At 40.2% G+C, this 22,859-nt stretch overlaps 1 protein-coding gene across 1 annotated transcript; it reads left to right on the top strand.

Annotated features, from left to right (window-relative positions):
• The first annotated feature begins 12,678 nt into the window (after window positions 1–12,678).
• Window positions 12,679–16,222, top strand: LOC150040805 (protein VCF1-like). The gene is made up of 4 exons (XM_090326406.1): window positions 12,679–12,785; window positions 13,339–13,406; window positions 13,513–13,612; window positions 15,858–16,222. Exons 2-4 carry the CDS (start codon window positions 13,345–13,347, stop codon window positions 16,083–16,085), a joined length of 390 nt encoding a protein of 129 aa, XP_090182532.1. The 5' UTR covers window positions 12,679–12,785; window positions 13,339–13,344; the 3' UTR covers window positions 16,086–16,222.
• The last annotated feature ends 6,637 nt before the right edge of the window (window positions 16,223–22,859 follow it).

The raw sequence follows: 22,859 nt of genomic DNA, 5'->3' as shown, positions 1-22,859 counted from the left end.
TTTTGAGTCGATGTTGAGATCTCCCATGGTTTGTGTTCTTCCATCTTCTCCAATAAAAGACCACATATTAGAAACAGACTCCAAACCAGGTTCATATCTATCATTCTAGCTACTCAGGAGGTTGAAATGTCGAGGTTTGATTTTAGAAGCCACCTCAGGCAGAAAGTGCTTGCAAATCTATTTCCATTTAGCCAACAAAAAACCAGATTTGAGGTGTGGCTCAAGTGGTAGGGCACCACTCATGGTCAAGGAAACCATGAAAGTGAAGACCATGAGTTCACACACTGGTATCAGCACTCACTCACACATTCTCTCCTTCTCCTTCCCTTCCCTCTGCCCTCCCCCTCTCTTCATCCCTCTCTCTCTCTCTCTCTCTCTCTCTCTCTCTCTCTCTCTCTCTCTCTCTCTCACACACACACACACACACACACACGAAACACACAATCTGTAGTAACTATATACTATTCTGTATATTCTTGGGACTCACACTAAGACTATAGTTCAAGAAGACTTCCTGTCAATTTCAGCAACCGAAATCTATACTTTGAATGTATTCCATCATTCCTCTGGATAGGTACCAACAAGAAAATAGACTGTTATATATATTTGCAATACTGGTTTTAACACAATCTGCTCCCTATTGAACTTCACACACCAAAAGAAACCCCAGTTACAGCCCTTTAAGTGGACAAGGCAGGCAACTATTTCTTTCCTTTTTAAATTGCCTGTCCTGGGGTTAGAACTCAGGGCCTGAGTGTCATTCCTGAGCTTCTTTTGATTAAAGCTAGCTCTCCACCACTTGAGCCACAGCTCCACTTCTGACTACTTTTAGTTTTTTTTTTTTTTTAAGAAACAGTCTTGTGGAATTTTCTGTCAGGCTGGCTTTGAACCCTGATCCTCAGATATCTGAGTAGTTAGAATTACAAGAGTGAGCCACCAGCACTTACCTAGGTTGCCATTTCTTAGTAAACAAACACTAATGTAGTTTGAACCACAGCTTTATCAAAAGTGTCTTTTACTTTTTTGGTGGTCCTGAGGTTTGAACTCAGGGCCTCATGCAGGCTGGACAGGTGTTCTTGAAATTAATCTATGTCCATAGCTCTCAAAAGGTGTCTAACTCTCTTTTTAATATCATAGCTCTTCCCCATTTTCCCAATGTATTCTGTGAGGCAGTCCCATCTAAGTGGGCATCTTGAGGTTCTCACACCTAGGGAATAAGTGCTGCCACTTGTTTGCAAAGGAATGCAACAATGATGGAATAGCTTCCCTTAATTTATCTCCCCTTAGTTGAACTTAATTTCACCCACAGTCCTTCACCCAGAATGATAAAGGTCTTGATTGCTTAGAACAAAGAACTTTCAGTTGCCCTAACTTAGGATGAGCTTCACCAAGTTGGACCCTTTTTGAGAAAAAAATAATTTAGAAAAGAGGAAAGAATTTGAAGTGAAGTCACTGGCCACACATTTGGTTTGGCAAGTGGTTTCCTATGTCTTCTAAATATTTTTAAGCATTTGCCTTAAACCATTCTTAAATATGTTTCCTAAGTGTCTAGTGTTTACCCTTTCCTGTGCCTGATGACACAACAGATACTATTTATTGGGTGTCATCTCCAGACTGAATGTCAGGTGTTTTATATCCACTACCTTTTAAAGCCTGTCCCTAATCCTTGAGAGATAGTATTAGTCACAACTGAGAAAAGAGGCTGAGTGGTAGAACGATTTAGGTGTTGAGATCTGGTTTTGAATCCCTGTGTCCTCTATTATATAAAGTACATGCCAATAAACAATGTGAATGCAAGAGTATAGGGGCTTAGAATGAGGAGACAGCAAGGGTCAGGCCAGACAGAGAACTGAAAGACACAGTAAGAGCTGAAATAAAGGCTCAGATCATCATATGTAGCCTGGAACATCCCCCTTCATCCAAACAGCTGCACTCTTTCTTTGGAAACAGAACAGGGAATGAGCCCAATTGACACATACACTATGTATTTGTCACTCCTAGACATGGACACATCACATTAAATATAGCAGGTGATCAGGATTCAGGTAAAGGAGTTGATGCTAAAAAAAAATACTCTGTGTATACCATAACAGAGTCGTGTGGACTTACTTCATCAGAAGTACTTTGTTGATATGCATGATACTGGTTGGCTTCACTGGTGTAGAGCATGGAAGGTGGTAGGGCCCCCATATTTTCGAAGGATGTTAATTGTTTGTCTTTAGCTGACTAGTGTGGGTAAGGGTGGGCACTCCCCAGAGGGCTGTATGGGGAAAGCAGAGTTAATCTTTTGTGAGTCATCTTAACTTTGATACTACTTTTAACAACTCATAGTAATGTTCTGGGTCCCCTCCTGGAGGTCCCACACCGGATCAATATTAGCTACAGAGTGAACACTGGAGAAGGACTGGAGCTCCAAAGTCTTGAGCCAGGCAGGCCAGCGGTGCTGTGAAGGTAGAGGAAACTCCCAACTGCTGTGGAAACAAAAGCCTCCACCCCATAGTGTCCCCACCTGCAGAGAGTTCCTACAGTGTGACTAACCCTGAAGCTGCTCTTGCTTCAGTCATCCCACTGTGGACCTGGCTATGAATCCAGTTTAGGCTGAGCCCCTTTCTTCCACCGGGCACTTTAGCAGCTCTCCTCTCCTACACCCCTTTTAAGCCTTGCTAATTCTTTGTGTGTGTGTGTGGGAGGTCATGGGGCTTGAACTCTGCCTGGGCGCTGTCCCTGAGGTCTTCAGCTCAAGGCTACAACCCTACCCTTGGGCCAAGCCCCACTTCCCTTTTCTAGAGGTTAATTGGAGATAAGACTATCAGGTCCTTTTGTGCCTGGGCTGGCTTTGAGCCTTGATCCTCACATCTCAGCCTCCTGAATAGCTAGGATTACATGTGTGAGCCACCGCCCAGCTCAACCAGTGTAATTCTTTATGGGATTTCCTTTACTGACTCAGGGATAGGGTGCTCTTCCTTATTTCCCAGTATAATCACTGAAGATAGGATACAAGACCTGGACCAGGAAGCCCACTTACAGTTACCCAGAAAAATACCACTTGTGTGTGGTTGTGTGGATAAAGTGATTCTTACCTGGCGTGTTTTCAGGAGATTGCCTTTCTCAACGGTGCTTGAGTTTTTCTTTCTGCAATATGACATGCTTCCCTGGGAGACACAGTTAGGCCTCCTGAGGATAAGTCATCAACACACGAGTGAGAAGCTGGAGTATCTGGCAATCATCTGCTGTGGTGAGTGATTCTGGATGGAAGCTCAGGTCTCTCCCTTTGAATGGATGGGGTTAGTTAGATTAACATTGTTCGAGACTCTATGACTCACTCTTTGTGCTGGACTCACTGTGTCTGACTACAGGAGGAGGATTCAAGGCCTGAATGGGGATCAGTTTCTTAGAGTGGCAAAACAGTTGATGTCCTTCACTTTGTCATGAGCAAGCCAGCACTCATCCCTCATGGAGACCCAGTAACCCACACATCTCCGCCCCAACCCAGTGGATAGTGTGACAGCATTGCAGGGCCCTCTGCCCGTGCTGGTGAGGAATTGAGACCCTGGTGATCAAAGAATACTTTCCCAGTTATGGGAGTGACATAACAGTGCCGTGATGTCATCATAAAGCGCACCTTTTGCTGAGGGTGTGGCAAGCATACAGGGGAGAAGATGGTAGAAGTTTTCAAGTTAGGCAGGTATGTGTGCCTTGCTGTTGTTTCTACTACTTTTACACTATTCTTTCATTTGTTTACAAAAAAGAAAACACATGGCAACTGCTTAGACATCTTGTATATGTATTCAAGCTATAGAAATAAGATGGCTTTTCTTTTGTCAAGAAACTACTGCACACTTGAACATCTACTTATAGTACACAGATAGAACCTGTTTTTTTTTTTTACTAAATGATGACAAACAGTATTTAGAGATTATCCCAGAAAGTTTCCATACTTCTCATTGTTTAGAACATGAAACTGATGCTCACAGGCCTCAGAATGATAGACTCATACAATAAGCATTGAAGCCTGGACACAATTGCAGAGTTGTGTGGGAAATCTGAGGGTTTAAATCTAGGGACCATTGCCCTCTATGAAGGCACTCTATCACTTGAGTTATGCATTTTTTGTGGCCAATTTATTTTTCCTATAAGTTCTTAGGTTTTTGCACAGAAACCTGACTTAAACCATAATTCTTCTGCCATGGCCTCCTGTGTAACGGGGACAATGGGAATTGACCATGCTAACCAGCTTATTTATTATGACGGGGTTTCACTAACTCTTTTTTTGTTGTTGTTGTTCAGGATAGCCTCAAAACAGTATATTTATGACTTTCACCTCCTGTGTCTAAGATGATAAGTTTCATCCTTCATGCTTGGAGGCATGCTACCCATAGATTACATTTAGGCTCATACTGGCATCTCAGTCTCTCTTTGGTGAAAGGCCTGTACATGGATATCCTATGGTCCTGCCCTCCCTCTTCTAAGAAAACCTTGTTTGATGGTGTCATAGACACTTAACAGTCATTCTCAGACTCTTCTCCAACTTTCAGTACCCCTAATGCAGGTAATTAATCTCCCAAGTTCTGTCCATTCAACTTGAACATACTCTACCTCTTTTCCCCAGAAACTTAACTCAGGAAGATCCTGTTCTCAGGTCACTGTCATTGTTACTTTTTTTCTGTGTGTATTCCGTTCCTGAAGTTAGAACACAAGGCCTGGGATCTGTTCTTGAACTTACCTGCTGGGAGCTAGCACTCATTTGAGCCATAGCTCCACTTCTGACATTTTAGTGGTTATTTGCAGGATTAAGTATCACAGCCTATTCTACCCTGAGTGCCTGAACCAAGACTCTCAGATCTTAGCCTTCTGGGAAGCTAGGATTATAGATGTGAGCCACCGGCTCCTTTATCTATGGCCCAGCAGCCCTTGGGAACAGAAGCCTCAAAATCCAATCACAGCTGACATAGAATCTGAAATTATGGTAGACATTTCCAAAACTTGGGACAGGAGCTTAGGAGAGAAGTTGCTACATATAATCAGTCCTTTCATAGCTTATGATAGGTTAAAATTGTTCTTAACATGTTAAGACTGTATTCTGTGGCCCTGTCTGCTGTTAACAGAGAATCATATTCACAAATAAGGTGAATATGAATATGGTTACACTCAGTGTCTTTTATACAAATCCAACAATTGCTTTTTTGCCTGTCCTGGGGGCTTGAACTCAGGGTCTGAACACTGTCCTTGGGCTTTCTCAAGGCCAGAGCTCAACCCCTTGAGCCACAGTGCCACTTCTGGCTTTTTCTATGTATGTGGTACTGAGGAATCAAATCCAGGTCTTCATGCATGCTTGAACTCTACCACTAGGCCAAGATCCTGGCCCTGACAATTGATTTTGCAAGAAACAACATGTTTTGAAAATAAATCAACTTTGGGCTGCTGGCATGGCTCAAATGGTACACTGACTGCCTAGCAAAGACAAAGCCCTGAGCTCAAGCTCCAGTACCACCCAAAAAAAAACAAAAATAAAACAACAAAACCAAGAAAACCCTATATATAAGTCATCCCCTATACTGTCAATTTTTAAATTATATGAAGTGCTATTAATCTAGTTGGTCATTTAAACATTTTGTGTTATTCAGATATTATCCAGTAGCATTTGCTGCCATTTTCCAGTTGTTGCTATTGTTATTGTTTGTCTATGTATTTGTGTGTGTTTTGGTATTTAGGGCCTCAAGCTCTCATTCAGCTTTTTCACCCAGAGCTGGTGCTCTAGCCAACATTTTGCCTGTTAATTGGACTTAAGTGTCTAGGCTGGCTTCAAACCTCAATAATTAGATCTTGGACTCCTGAGTAGCTATGATTACAGGTATGAGTTACTTATATCCAATGTCCAGCTACAGTTTTCAAATATTTGCTACAATCTAGCCGTGTGTGTGTGTGTGTGTGTGTGTGTGTGTGTGTGTGTGTGTGTTTGTGTTTTGTCCGTTAGTTGTAAGGCTTGAACTCTGGGCCTGGATACTGTCCCTGAGCTTTTCTCCTCAAGGCTATCACTCTACACTTTGAGTCGCACAGATTGTGGATTTCTGGTGGTTAATTGGAGTCTCACCTATTTTCTTGCCTGGGATTCTTTTGAACCAGGATCCTCCCAAGCAGCTATCATTACAGGCATAAGCCACATGTTCAGGGGCATGCTGTTCTTGTTTTAAAGCTCAGAATGTTGTGAAAAATACAGAATAACAAGATTTCAGGAGTTTTCAGCCGTTTCATTTTTTTTTTGGTCAGTTGTGTGGTTTGAACTCTTGGCCTGAGTGCTGTCCCTAAGCTATTCAGCTCAAGGCTAGCACTCTACCACCTTTGTGCATGGTCTGGCTTTGAACTGCTATCCTCAGATCTGTGTCCTTAGTAGTATTACAGGCATGAGCTACCATATCCAGAAACAGTTCCAATTTTTCATTCCTAAATTCTGAAGATGAATATCTGATTGGGAATTTGAAAATCTCAGCTGTGCTGGGAAATTGGAAGTATTAATTAATAAATCATTGTTACCTGAACTTCCTAAACAGCCAGTAGTATAGGAAATAGTACAGAGGCCATCGACCTTGGTCTCCAGGGAGTATCCACACAGGATTTGGCTTTGGAGTGGTTCGTCCTTCACTAATGTCATTCTAAAGAGGTCCCAAAGGGATCCCAGGAACTTGAGCTGAGCCAGAAGCACTAACCTTAAGCCTCAAACTTCTATGTCATCTCAAAGTTTCATCTCAATTAATGGTAGAAATTTTCACTTTGCCCACAGAGTACCTAGTGTGTTTGTGTGTGTGTGTGTGTGTGTGTGTGTGTGTGTGTATTGATGCTGGCGCTTGATCTTGGGACATGAGTGTGATCCCTGTGCCTCTGTGTGCAAGGTTAGTGCTCTACCACCTGACCTACCCCCTACTTCTAGCTTTTTTGGTGATTAATTGGAGGAAAGAGCCTCACAGATTTTCATGAGTGGGTTGGCTTCAAACTGTGAATCCTCCTATCTCAGCCTCTTGAGTAGCTAGGATTACAGGGGTGAACCACTGGCACTAGGCACACTATAGAATTTAAAAAAAACCGGTTCTGTATTACTTACCACTAAGAAAAATGGCTGCTACCTAAAACAGATGAATTCACAGCTTCAATCCAGCATGTCCTGCAAGACATGTGATAGTAGTATGCCCTGTGGAGTCAGGCAGGCAGACCTGAGCCAAAATTCTGGTTCAACCACACTGGGTATGATATCTTGGGTAAGTCCTTTAACCTTTTGGAGACAACTTTTCCATGTGCAAAACGTGAAATGATCTAGGATACAGGGAGATTGTGATGATTAAATGGGTTCATTCCCATAGATTGCAATGCCTGGAGTGGAATAAGCCCTCAACAGAAGACACAAATTTCCTAGGATGTCAGGAAAGTCAGGAAGCAAAAATTTGGAGGAAGCTTTTTGAAGTTACTCAAATAGTTTATTTGCCAGACTCCGTCCTGTCCTTCCATAGGGGTTCAAGGCAAGAGGCAGGTACCTTGGCAAAATGGCCTGTGGGTAGGTTCTCAGGCTAACTGTTGAGATGTACTCCAGGTGGGAGATCTGGCGGGAAGCCTAGCCCACTCACATGACGATCAGCACTCACCTGCTTTGTGGGGTCCGCGTGGGCAAGCCTCGTAAATGCAGTGTGGCATCCCGTGGCAACCCACCAGGCCCTCCGCCCTGTGCCTACGCAGTTCTTAACTACTTCTGTAGCTCTCGCGAGAGCAAAGTAAGGTGTGGAGGGTCCGTGAGGAAACGGTCCTTGGGGAAACGGTCCTAGTGCTTGAGAAGGCGGCTGCGGTAAAGGACTTTCGTGCTCTTCTGGGTCTCACCAGAGGCCTCTCAGGGCTCTTGGGATCTGAGTTCCCCGCAGGCCTATTCCATAGGTAGGGTGCTAGTGACCCTTAAGTAGGGGCAGGCAGAGCTGATGCCGTCCGTTTCTGCACAGCGTGTGCATAAGGGAAGCCCTGTCTGCTTATGGGCATGGGTGGACTAGGGCTGAGGTGGGGGGGGGGGGCGGGCGGGCAACTGGCATGGGGTTTTTCTAGAAAGCTGCTTCACCTCCCTTTTACTTGGTTCTGAGCACCTTCAGGGTCTTGTTTCCTCCCCCAGAAAACAATACCATTGAACTGGGCCCCTCCAGGACCACCCAAGGGGTTCTCTTTTTCAAGCGGCTTTCTTGGAGAGTTCTTGTCATCCTCATTCTGAAACCCTTTGTTTCCAGCAATTCTCGAACAGGCTCCTCCTGGGTGAGCATGGGAGGTTATCAGTGCTGCCTGTAGGTGGGCCCTTAGGGTTTCTCTCTTGGCCTAGCTGTGGGGGCTGAGCCTTCCAAGTAGTGACCCTTTTGGGGGGGGGTCTATCCGGTGACACAGGGTAGCTGGGATGGGGAATGCCCCCCCCAACCCTCTACCCACCGCCAGGGCTTGGCTCTATGTCTTTTTTTCTCAGGGACCCTTCTGAATGGAAACTCTGGCTGTTGTCATTGTTGAAGTTCAGCAGGATAAGAGGGCCACCTCCTTTTGTACTGGTGCCCCCTGCCCCTTCTCTCCTGGCCCCTCTATCTTCTATTCTTCTAGTCCAGAATTTCAGAGTGTGTATTCTCCTTGCATCTCTTCATTGTAATCCAATTTCTTGTCAATAATTCACTCACCAAACTCAATGCCTGGTCAAAATTAAGGAGATCAGAGTCTTGGTGAAAAGGAAATAAAGATTTACTAATTTTGGCAGGCAAAATGAGGACTGATACTCTACTGTTTGAGGGAAAAATCACAATCTTAATAAGAGTGGTTTTTACAGGAAAAATTGGGTGTTGGGGTTTCTGCGTGTATGGTTGGTTGAACATAATTTCATTCTGGATGGCAACCTTGGGCCCACTTACTTTTTGATGTGTTGACATTGGTCTTTAGGTTTGTATTGTTTGTTGTTGTTGTACTGAATAATCTCTTAATTTCACACCAAATAAGATAAGCAGAGAAACTTAGTGACATACTTGGGAAACATAAAGACATTTTGAATTTTCCCAGATGGGAAATGGAGGGATGGTGTGATAGGAGAACAATAAATATAATAGAACAAAATTTTCTCTGTGTAATTAAAAACAAATAGGCTAAAATTACAGTTGTCAATATATTTAGGGATTATTCCTATTAGATTAGGGCTGGAACACCATCCTAACAAGTAAAAACTAAACAAATTGAAACATAACAGCTCTTCTTATTTATTTATATTTTAATTTTAAATTTTATTTAATTATCAAGGTGATGTACTGAGGGATTACAGTTACATTTGTAAGGTAGGGAATACATTTCTTCTTGAACATTGTTACAACTTCACATATTTTTCCTCCCACTTTCCCTTCCCTCCCAACTTGTAAACTTCATTTCCAACATATTGTCTTGTGACTATCACTGTTACATGGGTTCACTCTTTGTTCTTTGTCCCATCCTCTTGTTTTTCCCCTAGGGGAGCTCTATGTTTAGTCTTTTGAAGAACCTCCATCATGCTTTCCAGAGTGGTTGAATACATTTACATTCCCAAGAACAGTAAAACAGCTTTTCTTAAATCCACTAGAGAACTGAGGTCAGGTACCAAACCATCACTGACCACCCCTAAAGGAAGACACGTAGAATAAGAATGTCACAGATTGGACAGTTACAGGTATTGCTCATGAGATCCTAAGTTCAATCCCCAGTATCACTAAAAAAATATTCAAAAGACTTTTTCAAGTCTTCAAGGCTAGCCCTGGCATTAAAGTTTGTGAGAATCTATCTCAAAAATAACCAACAAAAATGGTGCTAGTAGAAAGCCAGTCTAGCTAGCCTAAGGGCAAATTTAAACCCTAGTACCACCAAAAGAGAGAAGGGGACAGGAGAAAGAGAGAGGGAGGGAAAGAGGGAGTAAGGGATGTAAGGAAGGAAAAAAAGGAGAAAGGAAGGAAGGAAAGTGAAGAAGGGAAGAAATAAAAGAGAAAGAAAAATATCATACCTTGGTAGAGTTAACACCTTTATGGGAGTCAGTAATTGGGTAGGGATTAGCTTCACCGTTAACTGAGGAATCTCTGGCAGCTTGGTGTAAACAAGTCTCAGAGGACAAAACTGCAATACACCCAGATGAGAGGAACCACACACCTTGTGTGTCTTCCCTCTGTGATCTCTAAGTTTTTGCAGTGAAGGTAAGAGAAGTCTCATCAGAGGAAGGGAAATGTTAACCATTTTGAGATTCTCCAGAACATTCTTATCAAGTCATTCCCTTAAAAATGAATATGTTTCATTAGAGCCTACCTTGCTGAGGTCCATCAAAGCCCATCCTCCTTGGAGAAAAGGAAACGCTCAGCTCTATTTGTAAGGGGCTGAGAAAAACTGAAAGATATGACAGAAAGGGATGTCAAACATTGCCCTAAAATTGGCTCGGGAAATGTGAAGGCACAAAGTTTTGAATCAGCTCCTTGAGCTCAGGAGCTGATCCAAAACTTTGGAAGGATATCAGGCTATAAAATTAACCCTCAAAAATCAACTGTTTTCCTCTATGCCAACCTGCTATCAAAGCTATCTACTTTATTCTTCATCTCCCTTGCTTCTAGTTGCTCATTTTTGATGCCTTGCCCCAGATATGGTCTTTCTACTTCTTCCACTAAGTAGTTAAGACACCATTTCAAGATGATTTTTTTGACATAAGGTTTTGCTTATGGATAGCCTTGAACTGTGAGCCTTCTGTCTCTGTCTCAGAATTAGTTTGGAATGCAGATACAATCTCAAATAATAATGCTTACTGGCATGGCAACTGCAATGGCCTAACCTCACATAGGAACTATGTCTTCAGTGTTCATGCTACTTCCATAAGGGATTGATACCACATACATTTTAAGAGCTCTCATATATAATGGGAAATTTGTATAACCCTGGTTTTGTTTTGCTTTGTTTTATCTTTCCACAGCATCAGATTTCATTAAATAACAGTAAACTTACAAGATGTATCAGTTTCTTTGGCGTTAGTTTGCCAAGTATTCTTTTGGTGACTTGGTAGTAAACCTACTTTTTTAAGAAAGAGCATATAATATGGAAGGAGTGAAGTCCTTCTAAAGAGTGTTGCCAGGACGGACAAAGGCCTCATATCTAAAATATATCAACAACTCAAAAAATTGAATCACTCCAAAACTAACCTCCAAAGTAACAACCATTCCATTAAAAAATGGGCCAAAGACTTAAAGAGAGTCTTCTCTGAAGAAGAAACAAAAATGGCCTATAGACACATGAAGAAATGCTCAACATCTCTGGTCATAAAAGAAATGCAAATCAAAACAACTCTAAGATTCCACCTCACTCCAGTTAGAATGGCCAGGATCAGGAAAACGAATGACAACAGATGCTGGAGGGGATGTGGCCAGGAGGGATCACTACTACACTGTTGGTGGGAGTGCAAACTCGTTCAACCACTATGGAAAGCAGTGTGGCAGTGCCTCAAAAGGCTAAACATAGAACTCCCCTATGACCCAGCAATTCCACTACTTGGCATTTACCCAACCATCCAGAAACAAGGACATACTAAACCCACTAGCACAACAATGTTCATTGCAGCACTATTCACCATAGCAAAGATATGGAACCAACCTAGATGTCCCTCAGTTGATGAGTGGATCAACAAGTTGTGGTATTTGTACACAATGGAATTCTATGCTGCTGTCAGAAAGAATGACATCGCCCCATTTGTTAGGAAATGGAAAGTCTTAGAAAAAATCATATTAAGTGAAGTAAGCCAGACTCAAAGGAAATTAGGCTCAATGGTTTCCCTCATTCGTCATAATCAGTAGAAACCTTGGGCTCTATTAGCAGAGATCTGCAATAGAGCAAAATCTTGATACATAAGGCCATATAGTATGAAGCTAATGGAAAGGACCTCCAGGATATTGAAACAAAAGCCATATAATGAATGATTGTTGTCCTTAATGTACTATGTTGTCTCTCATCTCCTTTGCTGACCCTTGGTTATCTCATATTGGTATAGTATCACACTTTGTTATCTGATATATTGAATTTATTTGTATTTGGATATTTGAAATTTGATAGGAAAGGGGGGAAAACCAAGACAGGTGGGGGGTGGGGGGGGAGGGAAATGGGTACCAAGACATGTGAAAGGGTATCAATGTATGTGAATTAATGCACCTTCTATCTGGCAAATATCATGTAACCCTTTTACTAATTACAATAAAAAATAAATAAAATAAAAAAGTGTTGCCAGGTAGTTAGGGAGGAGGAAAAAAGGAGCAGAAGTGTATAAGAGAGTGGGAATTCATAGCTGTGGGTAAGCTGTGTAAGTAAGATGTTGTGAATATTATGAAATCCTGGTGAGAACAGCCAGTGCAGGGGAGCTTTACCTCCTGATAATGTCAGACATATACCTTGAATAATCTGACAGGCCTGAGGCACCATGCGCAGCCTGATTTTCTGACATATGATTTCTTAAGTTCTGGGGTTAGCATTGGACTGTTACCCTGCCTCACAAATAATTGGGATTATAGGCAACATTTTTAACAGAACAACATTCCAAGGATATAACCACAACCTCCTGGTGATAAGCAAATAAAGCAACTACTATGACATAATGCTTCACTGGCATGGCAACAGCACAGGCCAAAAGGTACACAGGAAATATCTTTGCAGTGTCCATATACCTCATGTATTTTAAGAATTATCATATGGAAGGGGAGAAAATAATATAATCTTGAATTTACAGCAATGAAGATGCTATACCAAATTAGGTAGAGTTTTACAATTTTAGCTCTAATATTCTGTGTTTTTTTCCCTCCTCAAACTTCAGTTATTGTTATTAGGGTGGTCTGGGAAACTTAAAACAGTTTATACTCCAGGGTTTCTCTCTCTCTCTCTCTCTCTCTCTCTCTCTCTCTCTCTCTCTCTCTCTCTCTCTCTCTCCCTCCCTCCCTCCCTCCCTCCCTCCCTCCCTCCCTCCCTCTCTCTCTCTCTCTCTCTCTCTCTCTCTCTCTCTCTCTCTCTCTCTCTCTCTCTCTCTCTCTCTCTCTCCCTCCCTCTCTCTCTTTCTGTGTATGTGTGTGGGGGTATTTGGGCTTGAAGTCAGGACCTGGACACTGTCTCTTAGCTTTTTGGCTCAAGGCTGGTGCTCTACTTCTTGTGCCACAAATACTCTACTGGTTTTTTGGTGGTTAACTAGAAATGAGAGCCAGCCCAAGCTGGCTTTGAACTATAATCCTCAGATTTCAGCCTCCTCAGTAGCTAGGACTATAACCATGAGCCGCTAGCACCAGGCTTGAATGACAATTTTTGTTTTTCCCTCAGTGTCTGATGATGGATGATTCCAACTTAACAACTTTTGGAGTAGCAGACAAAGGCTTTCATTTACTCAGGCAAGATCTCAAATTTATACATTGGTATAGACTTACAATTGATGTGTTCAGAAGATCAGCCTGGTGGATGATATAATTTTCTCTCTCTCTTTCAATTTATTTTCAGGAAAAGGAAAATAAGCAGCAATTCAGAAGGAAACCAATATGCTCTTGACTTAAAAAGGAGTAAGCGAAGTCCGGACTTTCCAGATCCTCAGGCTGAAGAGGTAAGTGATATGGCCACATAACCTTTCTCCTTTTTTTGCCAGTCCTGGGCTTGAGCTCAGGGCCAGAGCACTGTCCTTGGACTTTCTCAAGGCTAGAGCTCTACCACTTGAGCCTCAGTACCACTTCTGGCTTTTTCTATGTATGTGGTACCGAGGAATCGAACCCGGGTCTTCATGCATGCTAGGCAAGCATTCTACCACTAGGCCAAACTCCTGGCCCGAACCTTTCTCCTTTTAATTTACTGCATACATTAAATCATACAATTCAGTCCTCATATTGAATAGAAAATCAAAAATATCACAAAACTCTTCTCATTTGACCATTTTACTAAGCTATACATTACTAGCAGACTATAAAGGAGCTTTATAAAGTTTTCTGCATGAATTTTAAGAGTAAATGACTAGCCACTGTTCATGTTCCTATGAGCACCAGGTAGAAGGACTGTCACTCCATGTCCTCTCCTTGGACCAGAGCACCTCAAGCATGGCCAGAACTTTGTAACTTGACCAGATGTTACCAACTAAGTTGTTGACTAACAGTTACAGGTTCACTTGTTTCCTGTAGGTGAGGATTACCTATGTTTCTACTTTGATATATTTTTCATTATATCAGCTTACTTAATTTTAAAATATTTACAACTAGGCTATATTGTGACACTGCATGTCCTAGATTATTGTATTCAAGGCTGAAAGTACATTTTTTTTGTCAGTTGTGGGGCTCGAACTTGGGGCCTAGGACAGTGTTCCAGAGTTCTTTTTGCTCAAGGCCAGTGTTCTATCACTTTGAGCCACAGCACCATTTCTGATTTTCTAGTGGTTAATTTGAGATGAGCGTCTCCACAGACTTTCCTGCCTAGGCTGGCTTTGAACCATGATCCTCACATCACAGCCTCCTGAGTAGCTAGGATTATAGATGTGAACCACCAGCACCCAGCGTGAGAGTATATTTTTTTCTTCTCTTTTGGATTTGATTTTGTTCCATTGCCTTTAATCCACTGGAAAGCTGTTGCTGATATCCTCTCAGACATCATTTCATTAGTGCCATGCAAAGTCTATCATGAACCTTTTTGTCTGTGCCAATGCTATGGCTTGAACTCCTGGGATGGGTGCTGACCCTGAAATTTTTTGTGCTCAAGGCTAGCACTCTACAACTTGAATTGCAGCTCTGCCTCTGGCTTTTGAGTGGTTAAATGGAGATAAGAATCCCATAGACTTTCCTACCATGGCTTATTTCTTCAGATCGCTGCTTCCTGAGTAATTACCATTACAGGAATGAGCCACCAACACTCAGCGAGTCATGAACATTTTTAAAACAGATGCATAAACACTTCATTGAAAAGTAATCTGAAATACACAACACATACACACAATATACCATGTCTACAAATATGAGACCAACAAATGGTAAGCATCACAAACATGAATTGTGAAACACATTTTTTGAATGGGAATCCCTTGATGTGGTTATTATACCACATGAAAAACAAACACTGGGGAGACAGAGTACAGAGTCCCTAGGATCTTTCTATATAACTTTTGTACTTTTCTGTGAAGGTATAGTTATTTCAAATTAAAAATTAAAAGAAATAACCAACTTGAAAAATTCATTATGCATAATTAATATATAACTTTCCTAAAACATGCATAATGCCTTTAAGGTTATGTGTGGAGTTTGAATTGACATCTAAGGATAATATATGTCTGCATTCAGCATATATATGCAATATAATCATATATTAGTGTATAATAATGTTTGTAAGAGTAGATGTATGCAGGTAGCAACTTATTCATGATCTTTGCAATTATACTCATGCTCCACTATACATTTATGGCCCTAATTTCAACTCCATTTTGTAGTACTAGTTAATGACTTCCTAGGAGGATAAGTACTTATTGTCTGATGCAGGAGATAGAAACAAATGGTACTAACATTTACAGAGAAATTATATAGGCATTTGGAACTCCAGCACATGTTTAGGACACTCACCCTACCACTATTAGCTGCATGACTTTGTGCAACTTAGACATTTGCTTCCAGTTCATTAAAGCAGAGATTATTGATCCTAACTTATTTTACAGTTGTGTAGTGAGGACAGGATGAACAGCCTTCCCTGTTTAGTAATTTACAGTTTACTCTGTAAATTAACCACGTATATAAGTGTGATGCTTCTCCTGACAGTGCTGAGTGGGATAACTCTTGCAGTATCATAATGGCTACATGCTCCTTCTGTCTTTCTCCTTCCAGTGTTCCTACACTGATAATGAAAGGAACAACAGCAGCGTTGATAGCCCAGAGGCATCCAGGGCACCAGAAAGAAACTTGACCATGATCACTGCTGATGTCAACACCAACCTCACTCCATCTTTCCATGAGGAAACCCCGCTGTGCCAAGATCTGTACATCTACATCAACCAGATCTTGAAGGAGGCTCACTTCCATAGCCTGCAGCAGCGGGGGCTATATCCATCGTGATGAACTAGGAGCTCCTGGTTCCAACCCTAACCTAATTCATAAAATTACCTGAGTATACATAAACATGTTCTTTCTCTTCTTTGGACTGTATTTTAAGTAACAAGAGAATGGGAAATTGTATGAAGAATTTTGGTACATGAGTGCAATTTCAAATAAGAATTGTAAGCCATTTTTATAGTACAAATTTCATCTTGAGTATTAAATTTATGTTTTGATAGCAAGATGCCAAATATTTATCAGTATATGAAGATCATACTAAGTCCAATTTAAGCTAGTTTTCTAAAACTATCAGAATTTCCCTGTCAAAAATCTTTTTAAAATTTAGTCTTACAAGTGTGGCATATACGCACAATGGAATTCTATTCATCCATCAGAAAAAATAATACTGTACCATGGAAAGACTTGGAAAAATTATATTAAGTAAAGTAAGTCAGACTCAGGTTACATGGTTTCTCTCATTTGTGGCAGCTACAATGTGCCTATAAATCTACAAGTAAACACACAAGATGATTTAAAAGTACACTATGGCATGATACATTATTCAGGTCTCTAAGCATTTATGCACAGTAAGACAAAACTAGAATAATCTTAGGAGAGGAACACAAAGGTGTGATACCTATGTGCATCTAACCATATAAAATATTTATTGAAATGAGCACCAAGAAATGGAAACAAGGTGCTTTTGCTTTATTGATTTTAAAATGTTTTTCTTTTCATCTTGTTTATCTATTGCTGGAAGGGTAAGAGGAGGAACAGAAATGGTGCAACAATGTATAAACAAATGCAGCAGTGATACTCAGTAGACACTGCATTTGAAATGAACTACAACCACCACAACTTGTGGTTGAGGACAGAATGGAAAAACTGGGAGAAAGAAGGGAAGAAGTAACATTGTTAAAAAAAGAAATATGCTATTTATCTGACTTATATTACTATAACCCCGCTGTAAATCACCTTTACAACAAAAATAAAAATTCATAAAAGGCATCATTGGACCTGGAGTTTGGCCTAGTGGTAGAATGCTCGCCTAGCATGCATGAAAACCCAGAATCAATTCCTCGGTACCATATTCATAGAAAAAAGAGCCAAAAATGGTGCTGAGGCTCAAGTGGTAGAGCTGTAGCCTTGAGAAAGTCCAAGGATAGTGCTCAGGCCTTGAGCTGAAGCCCAGGACTGGCAAAAAAAGCATCATTGATATATTAGAAGAACAAATATTCAATTAACGAATGTTCAGTTAAAGGCACAACATTTTTATAAGGCTGAGAAAAAAAGAGTAGAACAGTTATATGTATATATAAAATATATACATTTGAAGAATTATAGGTTTGTAGCCTTTAAAGTTTACTTTCAGAGGAATTCATAGTGTTTAGATTGTTTCTTTGGGTGATACCTAAGTGCCAACATTTGTAAGACTGCTTGAGAGTGCCAAGTCCCATAAAAATGTCTTATTTCTCTCTTAAAAATAATAAAACAAGTCTTTCTTTGAAAATTTCCATAGCCTAGTAAAATGTCTATAGTTTTCATGAAAGAACAAATGAGAATATTGCCAAATTGTGATTTAGTTTTGTAAACTATCAGAATCGGGATTCAATTCAACACTGAAATTTATTGTAGTGAAGGGAAATGGCTGAAATTGCTCTGAACTCAATATCAGCAACAATTACATACAGGGGGGCTATCAATGTTTTAATAGCTTTCTCTAGTAACTCTCCTCACTTTTTTATATCACCAAGGGTATTATTTTGCCTTAAAATGCTTCAAGGGATTCAGATACCGTGTACTCAATCTTCTTGAGAGTGTTCTTTAGACTCTATGGAAATGCTGTGTAATTCTGACAAAGCATTTGGTTAGCCTGGCATCAGTGGGTCATGCCTGTAATCCCAGCTACTCCAGAGGCTGGGATCTGAAGATCCTATTGAGAAAGCCCCTACTACTCTTATCTCCCATTAATCACTCCAGTTGATTTGGAAGTAGAGCTGTGGCTTAAATGGTTGTAATGCTATCTTTGAGGAAAAAAAAAAACCTCAGGGATAGTATCCCAGCCCTGAATTCAAGCCCCAGGACAGCACAAAAAACATAGGTGATAATATTTTGGCTTAAATACAAATACACATTTTTGGTATTAACATTGTATTTTCTCACATGTAATTCCATCTTTTGAAGAGTAGAGTTAGTTTTGGTAACATGTTCTTTTTCCTACAAAATAACCCTTTTGCAGAGATCAGGTGACCTGTTTATATCACTGAAATTTGCACATTTAGACCAAGAAGTGTGGCCAAGGTGGAGAGCTTGTGCCTAGCACATGAAAGATCCTGCGAGATATCCTAACTAATGCCAAGAATGGTAAAAAATTAATGTAGTTTTAGAACAATATACTGAGACACTCTTAGAAGAAATAGGCAGAGTTGCTCAATGGTGATGGATTGAGAACGGGAAACAATTTAAGCTCTCAGACCAAGGAGAGATTTAGTGTCCCAGTAGGTAATCCATACCCAGAAAGTCACATCAAATAACTAAAATTATCTAGAGATATACACTAACAAAGAAGATTATATAGTGCGTGCATAATAAGACAGAAAGCAGTGTGGCAGCTGAGCTGCTGGCTTACATATAACTCAATGTGGAACTTAACGAGCCCACATAGGACAAAGTAGGAATAAGAATGCACATCCAAATGAGCCACAGACACACAGACAATCCCGCATTCCATGGGACAATGGGAATCATCACTGAGAACCCTGAGTATCCCATTGAAGACACCCCCCCTGGGAGAAGAGCTTCTGGCCAGGAACCCTATCTATGGAATTCGTCTGGAATGCTGCCAACTTTCAAATTGCTCACTGCTATGGGACAGGGCTACCTCCTACTGGGCTGGCCTTTTGTTAGCCAACAGAGAGGGATGGGACAAGGGTATTAGATTCCTTTACTCTTTTCAAAAATGGCACACTTCTCATATAGGGGACAGACTCAAACCCTAGATACATAAGGCCATAGAGGATGAGGCAAAAATAATGGACTTCTAGGACATGGAAACAAAAGCTTAATTATGAGTGATTGATGTTCTTAATGTACTATGTTTTTTTTTCTCTTCTCTTTTGTTGCCCTTTGGTTAGCCTCATAGTTTTACAGTATCTGACTTTGTTACCCGACATATTGTACATACATTCATTTGTTTCTTTGAACTAGGAAAGGCGGGGGGGGGGGAAGATGAGGGGAGAGAAATGGGGACAAAAACATGAGAAGGGGTATCAATGTGTGAGAAGTAATGCATCTTCTGTCTGGTGACTATAACTGTAACCCCTCTATACATTAAAAAAAAAACAAAGAGGAAAAAACCTAGACAGCTCTTAAAAGCCTATGTATTTCCAGGCTATACTGAGAGTCAAAACCTAGGTACTAATGCCCCTCATCACTGCCATATTGGGAAACTACATATTCCAGTTATGCTACAGCTCTGCCTATACCCAAGCCCTCTAAGCTTTCTGCAGAAATTAGGTTACAGATAAGATAAAAGCCAGTGCTGCTTAATTTAGTCTTGGAGAGGAGCTGCAGGGCATCTTTCTGGTTCTGCAAATGAATTGGTTAAAGAATTCACCTTTTCTCTTTTATTTTGGCTGTTACCTAAATTCCCACTTTAATACACTTAGGCTTTTACAAACTAGTTATTTCCTAAGTGTATTAAAGTGGGAATTTAGGTAACAGCCATACTCCCATAACAGGAAGGCTTCAGAAATCAATTATGACCCAGCCTCCTGTACTTTAGCAGTACAGAACCAACCTACAACTATCAGAGACACCTGCTACCAATGAAGTAAGGAACTATAACCCTTAATACTGCCCAGACCTTGGCTACGAGGACATCTGGATATTTCAGCAACTAAAGCAGAGATTACTGAGATATTGTATGCCTCACATCCAGAGACACAAGATCCCTCAAACAAACTGGAGAACTTACTATTTTTTTAACTATTTTGTATTAGATATATAGTCTATGGTGATTGCTAAGCCTGTTTCTTAGTTGTGTGCATGCCTAACTCTGGCTACAGTTTTGAAAGTTTAATATTTTTGCCATCTGTTTCTTTCCTTTTTTTCCTCCTTACTTTATTTTTCTGTTTTATCATTGTTATCATTTTTTCCCTCCTTTTCTGGTCTTTCTCATCTTGTTTCTTTTGTTTATTCTTTTGTTTCTTTTGTTCCCTTTCTATTTGTCTGTCTTTGTTTCCATTTTGGTTCAGTCTAGTTGGTTCATACTGTTATCATTTTGCTTTGCTTTGGTTTATCCTGACCCTTAAAAGTGATTTGCTCACTGGGTACAAATATATGTGTGTGTGTGTGTGTGTGTGTGTGTGTGTGTGTGTGTGTGTGTGTAATCTCCCTTAGTGCACAATAATACCCCTCCCCCAAAAGGAAGGCATATTAGATAGAGGAATATCTATCTATGATGTAAAACCATTGATTGAAAGTCTATGTAATTGTATTTTGTGTGTATGTGTGTATTATTGACTTTATATTGTGTCCTGTCATTTCAGTTTTGTCTCCTTTTTTTTGCATTGGCTCATATTGACTCTTACAATTGAATTATTCAACAGTTACAATGAATTCTCATTTTCTTTATCACAATACCCTTCTCCACCCGAAATAAGTTGTATTTAGGTAGGAGAATAACTGACCATTTTTTAGAGTAGCAATATTAGTGTTTAAAGAATCTGATGCACAGCCTCTCAACTTGATTTTCTTCAGTAGTGTAGAGTATAAGGTTTCTCTTCCTTGTTTGTTTCTTCCTTTTCAGCTATTACCTACCTTATTTTTCAAACCTTTTCAGCTAAATATTCTATAATATTAGGATTCTTTCACCCATAATTCACTCTGAAAATCTACCCTCCCAAAATTCCTCTGCCCAACAACCTCTATTTTTTTCAACTGACAGACAAGTGTTAACATCACAGTGACTCAACAGGATTAAACTCTAATCCTACACTTAAAAAATAGGATCCCAATGAACAAAACACAACAGAATATCAGACCATTGACTGGCTAATCGACAAACATATTAGGAAGACCACAGTTCCTCTCAAAAATAAAACAAAAAGGGTTTCCAAATGGGAAGAACAAATCATAGAAGCACAAGAAAAATGACAAGTCAAGGAAGCTTAATTCCAACAGAAAATAACCAGTCAGCAGAGCAGACAATTAAAAACCTAGAAGACTGTTCTTAAAATGTTTGAAAAACACTACTAGAGAGTATGATTAATGAGAAGATAGAAAGCCTACACTTTTTCCACCTGAGAAGGGAAAGGGGAAAACAAGATGATTGGGCGTGGGTGGGGGAAGGAATGGGGGACAAAAAAAATGAGAAGTGGTATCAATGTTCAAGAAATAATGTACCCATTACCTGACGAATGTAACTACAACCCTTCTGTACATTATCCCGACAATAAAATACAATAAAAAGCCTATACCAGGAAATTTGTGAGCATGAGACTAGCCAATGATTATTAGAAGAATGAATGGAGTCTGAAAACAGAAAGCTAAATGAATTCCAAGAGACAGAAAGGGAGACTAAAGAAAAACTATTTGCCCAGCCAAGTAATAGAGAAGACACACATACACAAATCAAGGAGGTAAAAAGTCCATATAAGACCTAAAAGAAAATTTTAATAAAGATAGAAGCCATCAAAAATGACTAATTAGAAGGGAGAAAGATACAAAACAAAGAAAGCCTTGACAGCAGAATAGATGACATTGAAGATAGTCTAAAGGGTTGAAGACATATTAAATGTAACAGAGAAAGAGAGGACCATTATCCAGAACAAATCCAAGAAACAAGATGAGCTTGCAAGAACCCCAGGGCTCCATCAGAAGATCTAATTTAAACTGATGAGTATTGCAGAAGGAGAAAAGCAGGCACCTAAAGCGATGGATAGGAAACACAGTCAACAAAATTATAGCAGAGAACTTCCTGAACATCTAAAATGATAGGCCCATTCAGCTACAAGAAGCCGTTAGAACAGCAAATAGACTAGAATAGAAAAGAATGTCCAGCCACCACACTATCTGCACAGGATCATCAGCAAACAAGGAAAAGATCATTAAAGTGGACAGAAAGAAAAGACTGATTATGTAAAAAGGAAAATCAGTCAGAATCACTACATGATTCTATCTAGTGAGAATTATATATTAGAGCCATGAGGGTTCTGACATAATGACTCATTTTCCAGCCAACACTGGTAGCAGACTGCCTCCTTCTGATATTTGTTCACCTTCTCCTGGGTAGCCATGGCCACATTAAAACTTGGCCTTTTTGGATGGAAGGAATTTTTAAATAAAGGATCTGAGATGAGGAATTAGCACACACTTTCTTCCCAGGAAACCTTTGGGGTCAATTTTTCCCTTAACGTAAGAATCATCTTTGATTCACCTGGACATGGTTGACATACCTGCTTGATTGACAAATGGAGGCCTGCACTGGTACAGGCTTGGTGAGATTTTCAGGTATCTTTTGGCCACAGTATTGATAGAAGCTATATTAACTCCTATGTTCTTGACAAGATAGCAAATTCAGTTACCTAGTTCTAGGACATTAGCAGAGAAGAACAGAAGGTACAATTCCATTTGGAACTATTTTGTTCATTCACATCTTACACAACAGAAAAAAATCAAACTTTAATTCTACATGATCTAAATAAAATGAGTGGAAAATACTTTGTGTTTGTTCACTTGGGAATAAAAAGAATGGAATGTAAAATATGAGGTGTTTTTCCACATTACTGTGGA

This window comes from Megascapheus bottae, chromosome X (genome assembly GCF_031878675.1).
Source record: "Megascapheus bottae isolate mThoBot1 chromosome X, mThoBot2.hap1, whole genome shotgun sequence".
Taxonomy (NCBI): domain Eukaryota; kingdom Metazoa; phylum Chordata; class Mammalia; order Rodentia; family Geomyidae; genus Megascapheus; species Megascapheus bottae.
This window is presented reverse-complemented; position numbering and strand designations above follow the sequence as displayed.

What these genes read in the sequence shown, in the direction of transcription:
- LOC150040805 (XM_090326406.1), top strand. Translation starts at nt 13,345, where the DNA reads ATGATGGATGATTCCAACTTAACAACTTTTGGAGTAGCAGACAAAGGC. An exon ending in AAAGGCTTTCATTTACTCAG is followed by an intron (nt 13,407 to 13,512) that starts GCAAGATCTCAA and finishes ATTTATTTTCAG; the next exon opens with GAAAAGGAAAATAAGCAGCA. An exon ending in CAGATCCTCAGGCTGAAGAG is followed by an intron (nt 13,613 to 15,857) that starts GTAAGTGATATG and finishes TTCTCCTTCCAG; the next exon opens with TGTTCCTACACTGATAATGA.